Below are 14311 nucleotides of genomic sequence, written 5' to 3'. Positions count from 1 at the left end.
GAGCGGGCACGCTCCGTTTTGCGCAACTACTTTTAAATCCCGGTAGCACTGCAACCACGTAAGCTAGCGCAATAATTTTTTTTTGCATATGAAACCGGAGGAGTTGTACTTACATCTTATGCCATCAGCTTGTCCTAGGTCACAGTTTCCTTCCACATATAGCTTTGCATCCCCGACGAGTCCCCAGGCAGCACGGTGGTTAGCACTGTTGCCGCACAGCAAGAAGTCCCGAGTTCAATTCCACCATCAGGCCGGGGTCTTTCTGTGTGGAGTTTGCATGTTCTCCCCGTGTTTGCGTGGGTTCCCTCCGGGTACTCCGGCTTCCTCCCACCGTCTAAAGACATGCAGCTTGTGGGGATAGGTTAATTGGATAATCCAAATTACTACTAGGTGTGAATGTGAGTGCGAATGGTTGTCTGTCCCTGTGTGTTGGCCCTGCGACAGACTGGCGACCTGTCCAGGGTGTACCCCGCCTCTCGCCCTATGACAGCTGGGATAGGCTCCAGCGCCCCCCGCGACCCTGAAAAGGATAAGCGGAAGCGAATGGATGGATGGACTAGTACATTTGACCGCAGTATTCAAATGGTACCTGTTGATGTAATTAATGATTCTTGCAATTGAATGTCCAAATGATTTAACTTACCCTGACCCTTTTATTCCTCCCCACAATTGTGAGATTAACTATATGTGTCAGCTCCAAAGGTCCATCATTCTCTAACACAGTGATGTGATCGTGCAGCTGACTTCTGCTTAAACATCTCCTACCTGTGTTTTTATTTTATTTTTTTGTCTTTGTATTTATGGAAAGTAAAAGGGATATGACTTTAGTTAAAAAAGCATGCTGTTGTTATTTTTCTTCCTTTCCTTTTTTTAATAGGAAAGGATTAGTACTTAGCTGCTGCTACAGAGGCTGCCTGACACTGCTTAATTTGAATGAACACCTGCTTTTGATCACAGGCTATTTGAATATGGTCACATGTAATGGAGTGAAGGAAACGTAGACATTAAAAAACTCTAACACTACTCTTTCCACATTGTTGACAGCCCAAACTGCATGTTACCTGTCACATATAAAAAACTGAGTCTAAACCAGTTGCATTCTTTACACAAATTCTTTGTTAGTTTTAGGTTGAGTTAGTTAGTTAGTTTAGTTTTAGTAAAAATAAGAATTCTGTTTTAATATGGTTTGATAATACACATGTACCCTGTGATATGACTCTGTGTTCCAAAGGCTAGAGTATAATTTGCTGCTTGATTTGCATTAAGTGCCACCTACTGAGTCATGCAAAAAGCTCCTATCACTCTGCTGCTGTGTGAACTACCCAGTGTGAATACCCAGAAGCATCGCTGCACATTTAGTCTAAAGAGCAATCAATCAGTTTGGAGACGCGAGCCAGAGGAAACAATTCAGCCAAAAAGGTGCTTTTTAATGTCTTTTATTATAGTGAGAACTTCATTTAAAAAGCCTTATTTGGTTATTTAAGCTGTTATTTATCTTTTTAAAACTAATTATAAATTGAATATTAGGGGCTATGCAATTAACTCATTCCTTCTAAAGGCAGACAATAGACACTTGTCCATACATGAATCTATGTTGCCTATACACCCCTAACATGTAAAAAAAAAAAAATGGTATCCACTGCACAAATGTTTTTGTGTTGGTTTTCCGTGATTAAATCAGACTTGATTAGGTGAATCTAAGAACACTGACTATGATTGCATAAGTATATGCTATCATAAGAGAGACAGTATATTTTATGTTTGAACATATATTCATATAGAGAGTCACTCTTCTGTAATAACATAGATACTGGCTCTGACTATTTAAATTTTATTCAGTGTGAACAAACCAACAACTTAATGATATTGTAGATAACAATGATAATGATCAGTTCTATGTTTTTATCACAAACTTTGTTGGTAGATTTTTTCCAGTGTCAATAATTCTTTTCATTTTGGTTTTGTATTAAAAAGTCAGTTAACATTTAAGATTATATGTCCTGTAAAATTCCTTTTAAAAATATTTCAGGAAGCAGTTTATTACTCACACTTTTGCTCCCAAAGATATAGTAACTGATCTATGACTGTCTAGGAGTACATTTTCTTGATAAGATGCATTTTAATTGTGAACTGTCGATCCCTCCCCTGTTTGTCCCTATAATTGTTTTTTTTTTTTTTTTTTTCCATCAGACCTACAGCAGATATGTCACTTAACACCACTTCCACCAATTTTCTGGACTATTTCTGTTCCACAAATGCAAATTCATCCCAAATGGTTCCCTTCTATACAGTGAGAATCATCCTCCTTCTCACTCTCTCTGTCATCATCTTTTATATTGGTCACCAAAGATGGCGGCAGCAGCGCTCCTTTAAAACAGCAAGCCACTCTGACATCTTCACCTACCACATGGCTGCTATGGAGCTGATCTGGGTCTTAGCATGTTTGATCATGTTTTGTGGTGCATACACTAATCACTTAGTGAGTGAGACTGTAGGATCATATGCCTGTAGCATTGCTTATTATGGAGAAATACTTTTCCACCTCCTGACCTGTGTAGAACGTTATCTGGCTGTTGTTCATCCCATCACCTACATGAGTCTAAGGAATGCCCGTGGGGTCAGGATCAGAAACATCAGCATTGGCTGTGTTTGGCTGCTGAGTTTAGGACTGTCAGGTGTTAAAGTTTTATTACCCTCTAACTACAAACCTGCCCCATTGTTCTTTGTTTTGGCTCTCTCCATAATAATCATAACTTTCTGCAGCCTCTCTGTTCTGTGTGTGTTGATTCGCCCAAGGCCAGGGGAAGGAGGTAGGGAAAAGGAGATGGTTGACCAATCAAAGCTGAGAGCTTTCTACACCATCATGGCTATAACCTGTGCTGTGTGGCTGTGGGTTGTTGGGGTGCTTTTATTTAATGCTCTCAACATGTCACGTCTAGTGAGCAGCACTACCCTGTGCTCAGCATTGATGTACATGATCTGGTTTAACTTTCCAAATTGTTTGGTGTTACCTCTTCTGTTTCTGCATAGAGCAGGAAAACTCTCATGTTGAATTTGAGTACAACAGAGAGATGTAAATGATTTATATAATATGCTAAAATGTTTGGAAATGTTTCAGTTTTATTACTACTATAAGACAGGGCTAAGTCAAGACTCGAACCACACTTAAGATCCAGAAGTAGACGATAAGTCTAAACTGGTGGTTTGTAAACTTATCTGACAAAACATTGTTGATTAACAGTCACACGATATAATCAAACCCCATGACTTGTTCCTTTTTTGTGTTATTGAGTTATTCATCATCAAGAGTATTCAAGAGTTTATAGAAGATTTACAAATTGTATAGATATTGTATGTAGACTATCACCATTGAATTTGGAAATAAGGGAGGCTGTTTGGCTTCATTTAGAGACATCACTAGTCTTAAAATAAAGCCTAGAGCTGATGCTGTCCTATTAACAGAAAAATGAAAAACACCAAATGGATCATACATGATCATAAAATTTTTACGTTTCCTTTTCTAAAAGACACACAGAACACAAAAGGTTGTTCTGCATTTGTGCACACTAATTAAGTTTGATGTAGCAGTGCTACTTTCAGTGTTTTTTTAATCCAACATTTGAGAGTTATGGACCACTGAAAAGTGCAGCAGAGTAACTTCCATGTAAAACAGAGTCTTGGAGAAGACGAACCTAAATTTTGAAGCTCTATTTCAACAGCTGCTCACAAAAGAAAGAGATTATAAGATACATGTTGGGTCCATCACTTGTTATTTTACTAGATGTGAAATCATAGACATCCTCAGCTCTTATAGTTATCTCAACCTTTTGATAAAGATTGTGGATTGAAGTTATTGTTAAGCACATTGCTTTCATTCTTATTTGAATTGGGGAAAATGGACGAAATTATTTGCCTTCCAAATGTTTCATTTCCCTTACAGAATAACGGTTGCTGGCCATGCAAATGACAGCACAAATCACCTTTATTGTTTGTACAATTCTTGTATGTGCTTTGTGTGTACGTACGTACAATTCATTGTTGTCCAATTGTAGTCGGCAGGATGCTTTAAAGTTAAAGTGTATGTTCATGTTAGGTCTAGCAGGCAGTAATCATTCAGTTAATCTCTGTAGTATTCATAAGTTTGAAAACTAATATGACTGAACTTTTACTTCATCATTAACAGAATGGTACACAATTGTATCATAATCACCAGCTAGAGATAATCAAGACAGGTTGTAGTTCTTTTAGGTCTATGCTGGCATTAGGTATTTTCTGTTCTGCAGCAGTTTGCCCTCTAGTGGTTGTTATTGTGTATTTTTTACTCTGCAAGATCTAGCCAGAGGCAATTTCACTTCTGTTAATCTGTTGCCATCCATGCCTTCACAAGTTGATAAACGGCATCATCTGTAAGTAATATTGTTTGTTATCACTGAGACGACTTGTGTGCATTATTATTTGTTGTGAAGGCGTGATATAGTTTGTAGTTTGTATTTAATTTGAATGCATGTATAACCTAAGCTAGTAAGTTTAAGCTAGCTCATATGCCATGAGGTTTCTTTAACATTTTGATCATGAGCGTGATTTCATTTGATGTTTTATTCGGGCACTCACTAAGCAGATAAATATAGTGTTCTTATATTTTTGATTATGTGTTTGTTATATTTTATATTGATGCAACATTTTTATTGGTTTATTTCTGGTTTTGTCAACAGTTTCACACTTTTTCCTTATTAAATCATCCAACTCAACACATCGGCCTGTTCCTTTGATTTTGATGAGGAGAGTGTTTAGCTGTCTGTATAGCTGAGTCTATGTTCACGAGGACAACACTTAGTGAGGACAGAACAAGGTCCTTTAGGGAATTTTAGCTGAACTGTAAGAACACATACATGACAAAATGAAATTGGGCATTAATTGTTCATGCATAATTAACCTTTTGCATAATTAATAGGGTGTAGCTCCTATATATTTCTGTTCACATTCAGATTTTGTAATATAGCAAAAAGTTATAGCAACAAGTTTGTTTGTATGTTTGACTATGTTGATTAGGTTCATTAGGTTTAGCTGAGATGTGCAGCATCTCCATGATGCCAGTTAAAAATCATTTCATTATCAGTATATTATTTAAATTTACAGTACTGTGCAAAAGTTTAAGACAGGTGAGAAAAAAATGCCGTAAACAAAGAATGCTTTCAAAACTGGAAGTGTTAATTGTTTATTTTCATCAATCAACAAAATGCAGTGAATGAACAAAAGATAAATCTAAAACAAATGAATATTTGGTGTGACCACCCTTTGCCTTCAAAACAGCATCTATTCTTCTAGGCACACTTGCACCCAGTCTTTGAAGGAACTTGACTGGTAGGTTGTTCCAAACATCTTGGAGAACTTACGACAGATCTTCTGTGGATGTGTGCTTTCTCACATCCTTCGGTGTCTTCATGTAATCCCAGACACACTTGATGATGTTGAGATCAGAGCTCTGTTGGGGCCATACCATAACTTCCAGTACTTATTGTTCTTCTTTTTGCTCTAGATAATTTATGCTCTAGATAAGCATCAGGGCAACTACAAGCCTAATCTTAAAAGTAGAGATAGTGTCTGTCTCCCGAATCCAAACTGGAAGCTGGTTCCACAGAAGAGGGGCCTGAAAACTTAAGGCTCTGCCTCCAATTCTACTTTTAAATACTCTAGGAACAACAAGTAGGCCTGCAGTGCGAGAGCAAAGTGCTCTAATAGGGTGATATGGTACTACAAGGTCATTAAGATAAGATGGGGCCTGATTATTTAAGACCTTGTATGTGAGGAGCAGGATTTTGAATTCGATTCTGGATTTAACAGGAAGCCAATGAAGGGAAGCCAAAACAGGAGAAATATGCTTTCTAGTCCCTGTCAGGACTCTTGCTGCAGCATTTTGGATTAACTGAAGGCTTCAAGTATTCTATTTATTTTATTTATTGAATTTTATTGTAAAACTTTTTTCCACTCTGATTTTAATTTTTTTGTATGAACTTAGATCAATTTGTTCTAATATAGTATGCCAAAATGAAAAAATAACTCCAAGTTTTTAAAGGTGAAATATGGAGGTAAAATCAAAAGTAGTCAAAAACGGTCAATTATACCCTGGATCCCAGAGGGTTAAAAAGCATTTTAATGATGGCATTGAGATTAATGTCAAAGATGCCCACTGCTCCCTTCAATTTTCTCTTGTTGCTACCTTGATTCCATTTTTCTTTTTCTTTTTTTTACACAGAGTCAATGAGTTTCCTTCTTAAACCATATTTTCTCTTGCATCATGGTGATGGTGATTATTCTTCTGCATCTAGTGGGAGTCCTTCACTGTGGGAAAATTGAAGCTTTTTTTCCCTTCTTCTCTTAGATAGTGATCTGAAACACTGTGGGTAACTTGAATGCAACGCAGCTTCTTTGAAAACTGTTTTTGTTTAGCATCGCTTTCGCTGCAGAAAGAAACCACACAGTAGAACATCCCATGCTCACTGTCAGTTGTCCACACAGCATCATGGATGTCACAGCTCCGTGCATCAGACTGTGTAAGTGTCTATTTCCACATGAAAAATAAGCTTCAGCTTATTTATTAATCATTATAGTCACAATTCAATAACAGCAATTATTAAATTCCAAAGACTTAATAGTTAATTTTTCTCAACAAATTTTTGTACCAATTACGAGATTTTATAATACATTTGTTAGCAGCTGTAGGAATTTTTGTAAGTTGTAGCTGTTTTTGATTTCTTCAGTGATGACTCATGATCCTGCTGTGTTCACATGATCAAAAAGTTGGTGAGTGTCATAAGTTTCCTCATTGAACAGAATCAACCTTTTGGGATAATTAATCATGGTGAACAAAGACAGCAACAGTGTATTGAATATTGTTTTATCCAGACTGTTATACAAAATGCATCCAACACATTCAAAAGTAATTTCTATCATCTTGTGCTATTTGTGCTTAGATCTGGTCCACTTCTCAGCCTTAGAAACAACACTGATGGCAGATTCGAAAAAAAAATGCCATGTCATCACCAACTACTGTTTTGATTGGCAGGGTAACATGTAAGAGCTATTTGCACTAATAAAGAGTAATACTCAGACCATTATCTTTACTGTTTAAAGTTAAAATGTCCACAATTTAGACTTTAATTGCAGAATATTTTATTAGAGATATAAATTCCACAATCAATTCACAGGTTCAAAGTTTGGACTTCCACTACCCCTTTTAGTGTCCCTGCTAGAATTTTCCCCTCTTTTCACCTCGAGTCTTCTGAACTGCTCATCTCACAGAAGACAAAGGGGAAGAACCCAAAATCTCTTTTATACCCAATGTTCCCTCTAAGCTGCGCACGTGCGCAATTGCGCACTGCTGGCACGGTCTCTGCGCACAGAAAACTTGCGTTGCGCACAAAAAAATCTAACCTGAATTGAAATTAAAACTTCAACAATTCTGTTTTGCAGTGTTAGTCAGTGGCTGCTCCGTATGGGATTAGAACGATGCCACCTTATCCCATAGTCCAGCCAATAATGCGATTCACATTCGTATATACGCAGCTAATCAACGTTGTTGACAGGCTATGACAGCGTCCTTATGTGCCGACACCGGTGTTTTAGCTAGCAAAGTGGCGTGGCTGATGTGGAGTGAAGCCACATTAATGACAACGTGTACAACCATTGGAGATGTGAGCAGGACAGACGGAACAACTGATGGAGAAAGTGTGGACTTTATACCAGTTTTTAAATTGTGTTGATAGGCCACGTAAAACCAGAGTTATGATAAAAATATCTGCAATGTTTGGTTTTCTTCCTGAATACTGTCGTTGTTTATATTTACTACGGGAAGAAACGGTCTATAAGAAAAAACGCTCGAAAGAGCTTTCCGCCTGTGAGCAAAAACAAAACCAAAAACACCCCCACCCTTCCCTATTGGTCGAAAAAAGTACCATGTCGACCAATCAAAAAATGATATGGCAACATGGCATCTAGTTGTTAAGAAACGGGGGGAAGTTTTAGGAGTGACGGCAGTGTTTTGAGATGTGAGATGTGAGAGATTTGCAACATTGCGCAAATCTTATGTAGTTAGTGTGTAGTGTAGTCAATAGTTTTGTTGTGTGTGTCAGAAAAATGAGGCGACTGCTGAATGTTACAGGTTTTACAGGAGTGATACATCTCCTGTTGTCAGGCCTGCAGGTATCAGGCTTGTGATGTTCTCCTTTATGTGGACAGAAATTATTTTTGGAGTGGCACAAAGGATTTGTATGGCATCAAATTTAATGCATTACACCTGATTGTTCTGTAAATAGTTTGAAATGTTTATTTAAAAAAAACACCTTGGCTGCATTAAAAAAAAATAGCTTCAAAAAACTTTGTTGTTTGCCAAACTCAGTTACTTTTTTGAAGAAGTAACTATATAATTAATTGCCCAACATTGGTCATTATATACTGTATTTTGCAGACAGAGTTACAGGACTCTCTCCCAGACCACAGACTCATACTCATAATACAAGTCAGAGCTTTATAAAAAAAAAAGAAAGAAAAAAGAAGAAAGTTGTGTTTTCAAAATTTGAGTTCAAGTTATTTTTACTTCCAATAGTGTTAACATACTACACAGGTCAATGACTACATTTTTGTTTTACATTTTCATTGTAAGTGGGGCTAAAGCAGTTAATCAAAAGTAGTCTAACATAAATGTAAATGCTGTGATTTGATTATCTTAATAAACCATGTAACTTGGATGGATTCAATGCTGGCATGACCACAGTGCACACGTCTGATGTCGCTCACAGTGGTCCAAGGGATCGCTCAGGGAGTTTGTGTGTTCGCTCAGACACGTGAAAAATTAGAGGGAACATTGTTTATACCCCATTTTTTACCTGCTCACCCTTTCTCCCCTTTCTCATACTGGGCGTCACATCTTCACATTTTGGACATCCAATCAAGTGGTTGATATTTTATCACCCTATGTCCACCTTATCTGTCACTCTCTGTCTCTCTGAATTATAATATGATTTAACACAAAGTTTGTACTTTTAAACTTTAAAATCAATTCATTACATTTCCTTTGTTTTTCTTAACATTCTTTAGCACATTTTCACATGAAAATTTATTGTAACATAATTCAAACACAGAGGAATACTTTCACATCTTTAAACTCTGTTAATTCACTTTTTAAAAATGACTTATTTTATTAAACTTCTTTTATTAAATCATACATTTTGTAGTCAGATATTTTCTTAAATTAGTGGCCCCAGGCTGTCACTTTCACCCCCCCATCCTGCACCACACACCCACACACACACCAAGGTCAGACTCTTGGTGAGGAATTAGACACAAAACTGTAAAGGTTGAAGTTGCTCATGAGCACTTACACACCACCACAAAACTCAGACATTAAAACAGTTATTTCCATTAATCAAACTTTGTTTCTCATTGAAATAGTGATCTAATATTGATCAAACTTATATTTTGATTCATCTTTGATTAAAATTAAAAAAGCTTTATTATGAGGAAATAGAGGGAAAGCTCCGTTTTAGAACTTTGATGACTTTTAGGCTTTTAGTCTACACTAGTCCGGATAAATTTGAAAATGGCGTTTTCATCTTAAAACGCTCCGCGTCCACACTACCATTTTCAGTCGTTTTCACAGAGTTGTGAGTGCACATTGAAACGTCCAAAAACGTTGCGGCAAAATGTTGAGGAAAAGCACCAAGTTTTTTAAATGGACTAACAATTAGGTGGAGTTGTTGCTGCGAGTAACACAAAAGTACAAAGTTGCAAAAGCGAGTGGGAATTAAAGAATTTGAAGAAAAGCTATCTGGAGCATGTACAAACTGATATTAATCTTTAATAGAGCTGTCAAAATTGAGAGCAAACAAAACAACTGCTGTAACAACTGCCCTCCGCTGTCTTAGTTTAATTGGTCACATGACTGCATCACATGACTAAAATGCGTCATGGTTTTCAAAAAGGCTCCAGGTACGCTGTCCACACTGCGATGCGAAAACAACATTTTTAAATGTATCCGCTTTGAAGAACATCTTCAAAACGCTCCATTTTCCTTGACTGAAAACGCCGTCTCAGTGTGGACTGAAGGCCAAAACGGAGAGAAAAAGATGCGTTTTCAAACGAAAACGTATTAGTGTGACCTTGTGTGTGGCCTTACTCACATAAGTCTGAATATTAAGACCCTTTAATCTCTTTAATCTTTTAATCTCTCTCACCTCTGATCTAGAGATGACTGGGGGGGGACTTTAGTCTCTTTCTACCACAGATCTCACAACAATACAATACATACAGCATATTTTCTTCTTTCTCTCACAGTGTAATTCTTACTTTCACACAGACAGAAGATTAAAAAGATTAAAAAATATTGATACATTTTATCATAACAACATCTCCTATGATAAAATACAGTCAAAATGTCTTGTTTAAGTGTATATAATATAAATTTAAAGCAAATAAATAAAGACATATCAGGTATCGCATCGCAAAATGACAGCAATGCAAAATCCACGTTTTATTTATCGTGTTACTCTGTTGCTTGCTGAGGAAAAAAGAAAAAAAATAGGGTTAGGTTCACTACTGAAGACACTGGGAACATAAACTGAACACAACATGACAGTTTGTATGTGTGATTTTAGCATTGACATATTAAAGAAAAACTCATCCTGGGTTCTTACACACCGGTTCATTGTTGCTCGCTTGTTTCTCTGACAGTTTCTTCAAAATCTTTTTCATTTCTTTGTTTCTCTCTCAAGTGTTTAATAATTTGTTCCTTGTCTTTTTCTAACTTTCCCTTTCTTTCTGTCATCTGGATTATAATGTTCTCTGTTTCCTCCATTAGCTTTTCTGTCATCTTTAACAGTTCATCATGAACTTCCATTCTCTTTTCCAGGTCCTTTTCTTTATTTGTAAGCTTTTGCCTTTGTTTGCCTAAGACAAAAGTCTCCAACATATTCATGATTTCTTTCTTCTCTGTCTTGTCCTCCTGAATCAGTGTGATGAGTTTTTCTCTCTGGTTCTTCAGAGATGTCTTCTGCTCCTTGAGTTTTTTAATGGTTTGTTGGACATGTTCTAAGTCTTCCTCATTGTTCTGAAACTCATCTTCAAGGCTTTTGTTTTCTGTTAGAATAAAATTGCAGGAAAAAAAATGTTTAAACCTAATATCGCTGAGAGCTAAAACACATACTTGGATGCTTCTTAAAACAAAACAAAACAAACAAACCAAAATATTTAAACTCTTCAAGACTATTAATTACTGTATAATATAATACTAATTTAAATTAAAAAAATGAATAAAAACATGAAACAATCTTGATTAGAATGTATATCCACATACATATCAATATAAGGGTTAATATAAATACCCTGTATTTAACTGTATTTATCTACAAGTATGTAGATCATAGGGATAAAATTTTGGTAATTTCTATGTATTACACATGTGCTGGCAGTTCTAAATTACTATACCAGTATTAAAATGTAAATAAAAATAGATAGTTTGAAGCATTACTATTACATATGAGATATGTCCTGCCAATTTTATTCAAAATCACATATCTATTCATACATATTTATACATATTTTTCACATTTTAATTTCCTTTCACTTTGTTGTTTATAGAAGTAAATGAGTGCGAACATGATATTTTGATGGCAATACATACAATCAGGATGAAGCACAAAAAGTTTTTTTTTTATTATTATTGTTGCTATAACAATAATTTTACAGTGGGTGATTTCCTCAAATATCTTTACCTATCCCCCCCCCAAATGTCTCAGTCACAATAGAGGAAAATTTTTACACATTCAGCAGGTCGCTGGTTATATTCTTTTATAAAAGTAAAGTTGTTGAGAGCCTTCAATTTTGCTGGTAAACCGCTGCCCTGCAGCAATTACATTAACTGCATCTTCAAAGCAACAATTATAAAGGCAATGAGATTACAAGATCATTGCTGTAATAATTTTGGTCATGCTGCAATCTCCATCCACTGTTTTCCCTAGGGTGCCTTTAACATTACTGTTTATGTGTTTGTGTCATTTTTATCTGAAGCACATTTGTACTATGTAGCCCTTTATTTTAAAGGCAGTTACACTAAAACAAGACATTAAAAAGGTCTGATGATAATTTGAGGTTGGGGTAAAAAGTACCATGAAGTTTGAACTTACTGGTTTTATTTTGTCCACATTTCCATATTAGGAATATTACTGTGCAGATGCTTATTAAACAGACAGCCAAGTTGATGGTAATGTGAACAGCAGTATTAGACTGGACCATGAAGAGATCACCTGTAAATACAAGGAGACAAAATGTTCTAGATTCTACTTTCTGTAACTGAAAATTAATGTGAGTGTTATAAGAAAAAAGCATTTCTACCTGAAACATGGATGTGTGTCTCTTTGATTTGACTGATATTCTTCTGTTGAACTTTGCAGGTGAAGCTGTAGCTCTGTCCTTTCTCCACAGTCACTTTACTGCTGACAGTATAGAGGCCATCAGAACCTCTGACATTCTTTGTAGGTTCAACAGAAATGGGTTTTCCCTCACTGTACACCCACAACATCTGAGGCTCTGGATACCAGCCATTAGATTTACACTCTAACACCATTTTATTTTTGACATTGGTGAGTTCTATGACTGGTGAGGAAACTGAACCTGCAAAGAAAAGAATTAAATAGTTACTGTTCGCCCAAATTTATCTCTGATCAATCTTAACTCACATTGTTCTTGTCCTAAGAGACTTATAGATTGGCCCAATGATATGTGAAATCAACATTGCCAATCTGGCAGGACAAAATTCGAATATTCTTATTTATTCCATTTGCTCTTGTCAAAATTCCTGTATATAGGCTGAAATTACCCTGTACCTATCCAAGTATTTCCTTTGTCAAATCAACGTTCCTCTGGTCCCTCTTGGTCGTTAAAAGGGCCTCCTTGGCTGTAGTGTTTTTATCATGGGGCCAACTCCCCCTCGGTTGGCTAAATGCCCATTTAGTGGGTGCACAAATCCCCTCCAATTATAAATACTGTTGGTTTTTGTTATGCACCTCTCTTATTTGTCCAGCTGTTCCATGTGCTACACTGGTCAGGTTGTGTACCCCTATGGCCAGAATACTAGATTGCCAATGATTCAGTAGGGATTCCCTCTTGTCAGTTTGTGTCGGTATGCTCAGTCCAAATATATGTTCAAGAAGCATTTTTTTAGCCCAAATCAGAGCTGGTTTGGTTACCCAAAATAAATGCACTTCTATTCTCAACTCACATGTCTGTGATCCACTTTCTACTGGAGCTGACACAAGTGTTCCTTTATCCTACTTGTCATTCTGAGTGCCCTTTGACCTTCAATATCTATGTTGCTTAAAGTCTTTCTTCACATCTAAATTGCAAAGTGAAGAAATTAATCTAAATTAAATGAAACTTACCTACAGCAAGCGTCACCACAGTTTCTGCATTAAATTTAGGTACAAGGCATTTGTATGTTCCTGCATCAGAGAGTTGCACTGTGGAGAGTTTCAATGAAACGTCTCCACACTGCAGTTTGTTGACAGAGAGTGATGTTCTTCCTGTGTACAAAGGATTCTGCTCAGTCAGAAGCTCCACACCCTCTCGCCTCACATAGACAGATCTAGGTTTGAGGTCCTTTCTGGACCAATCCACAGTCAGGTCAACAGCATCCACAGCAGGTTCCAGGTGGCACGGCAAAATGATGTCATCACCAATCATGGCCACTACTGGCTGAGTTGGACCAATCATCTGATGTTGACCTAATAAATTTAGGCACACAAACAAATTCTGCAGTTTTGTAATTCTGGAGACTTCATGAGTTTCCAAGATCAGGCTGAGTAAGATATGTAACTGATTTATTTAACTAAATCAACATAAACTGTTGTTGTTACAGTGTTTGTTTTCATGTTCTGTTAAAAACTAAAGGTAAGTACTTTAAACTGTGGATTTTCTAAATGTTGGTGTGCAACTTACCACCACAAGATTGTGTTAAAAAAATGAGGATCACAACATGTTGCAAAACCAAGCGATGTCTATCCTTCATACGACTCATTCTAGATGTCTGCAAAAAAAGGGGCATATATCAAATCTGCAAAAACAACACACACACTCCAGCCCTGGTGAGCTGGTGTCGTGCAGGTTTTAGATGTGTCATTGATCCAACACAGCTTATTTAAATGGTTAAATTACCTCCTCAACATGTCTTGAACTTCTCCAGGGGCCTGGTAATGAACTAATCATTTGAGTCGAGTGTGTTGACCCAGGGTGATATCTAAAACCTGCAGGAGACCAGCTCTCA

At 36.7% G+C, this 14311-nt stretch overlaps 1 protein-coding gene across 1 annotated transcript in view; it reads right to left on the bottom strand.

The window, feature by feature from the left end:
• Positions 1 to 14065, bottom strand: part of LOC146673690 (butyrophilin subfamily 3 member A2-like) — a 348925-nt gene extending 334860 nt beyond the window's left edge. The window contains exons 1-5 of the mRNA XM_085391381.1: positions 13987 to 14065; positions 13431 to 13772; positions 12385 to 12663; positions 12177 to 12296; positions 10693 to 11130 (exon numbers count right to left, since the gene is read on the bottom strand). Coding sequence (XP_085247507.1) covers positions 10697 to 11130; positions 12177 to 12296; positions 12385 to 12663; positions 13431 to 13772; positions 13987 to 14065 — 1254 coding nt within the window. The 3' untranslated portion in view covers positions 10693 to 10696. The remainder of the gene's footprint in view (positions 1 to 10692; positions 11131 to 12176; positions 12297 to 12384; positions 12664 to 13430; positions 13773 to 13986) is intronic.
• Between the last annotated feature and the right edge of the window lie 246 nt (positions 14066 to 14311).

Source organism: Rhamphochromis longiceps, linkage group LG3 (assembly GCF_057381845.1).
Source record: "Rhamphochromis longiceps isolate RC_006_pf linkage group LG3, R_longiceps_female_GT1.1, whole genome shotgun sequence".
NCBI classification, from domain to species: Eukaryota; Metazoa; Chordata; class Actinopteri; order Cichliformes; family Cichlidae; genus Rhamphochromis; species Rhamphochromis longiceps.
This window is presented reverse-complemented; position numbering and strand designations above follow the sequence as displayed.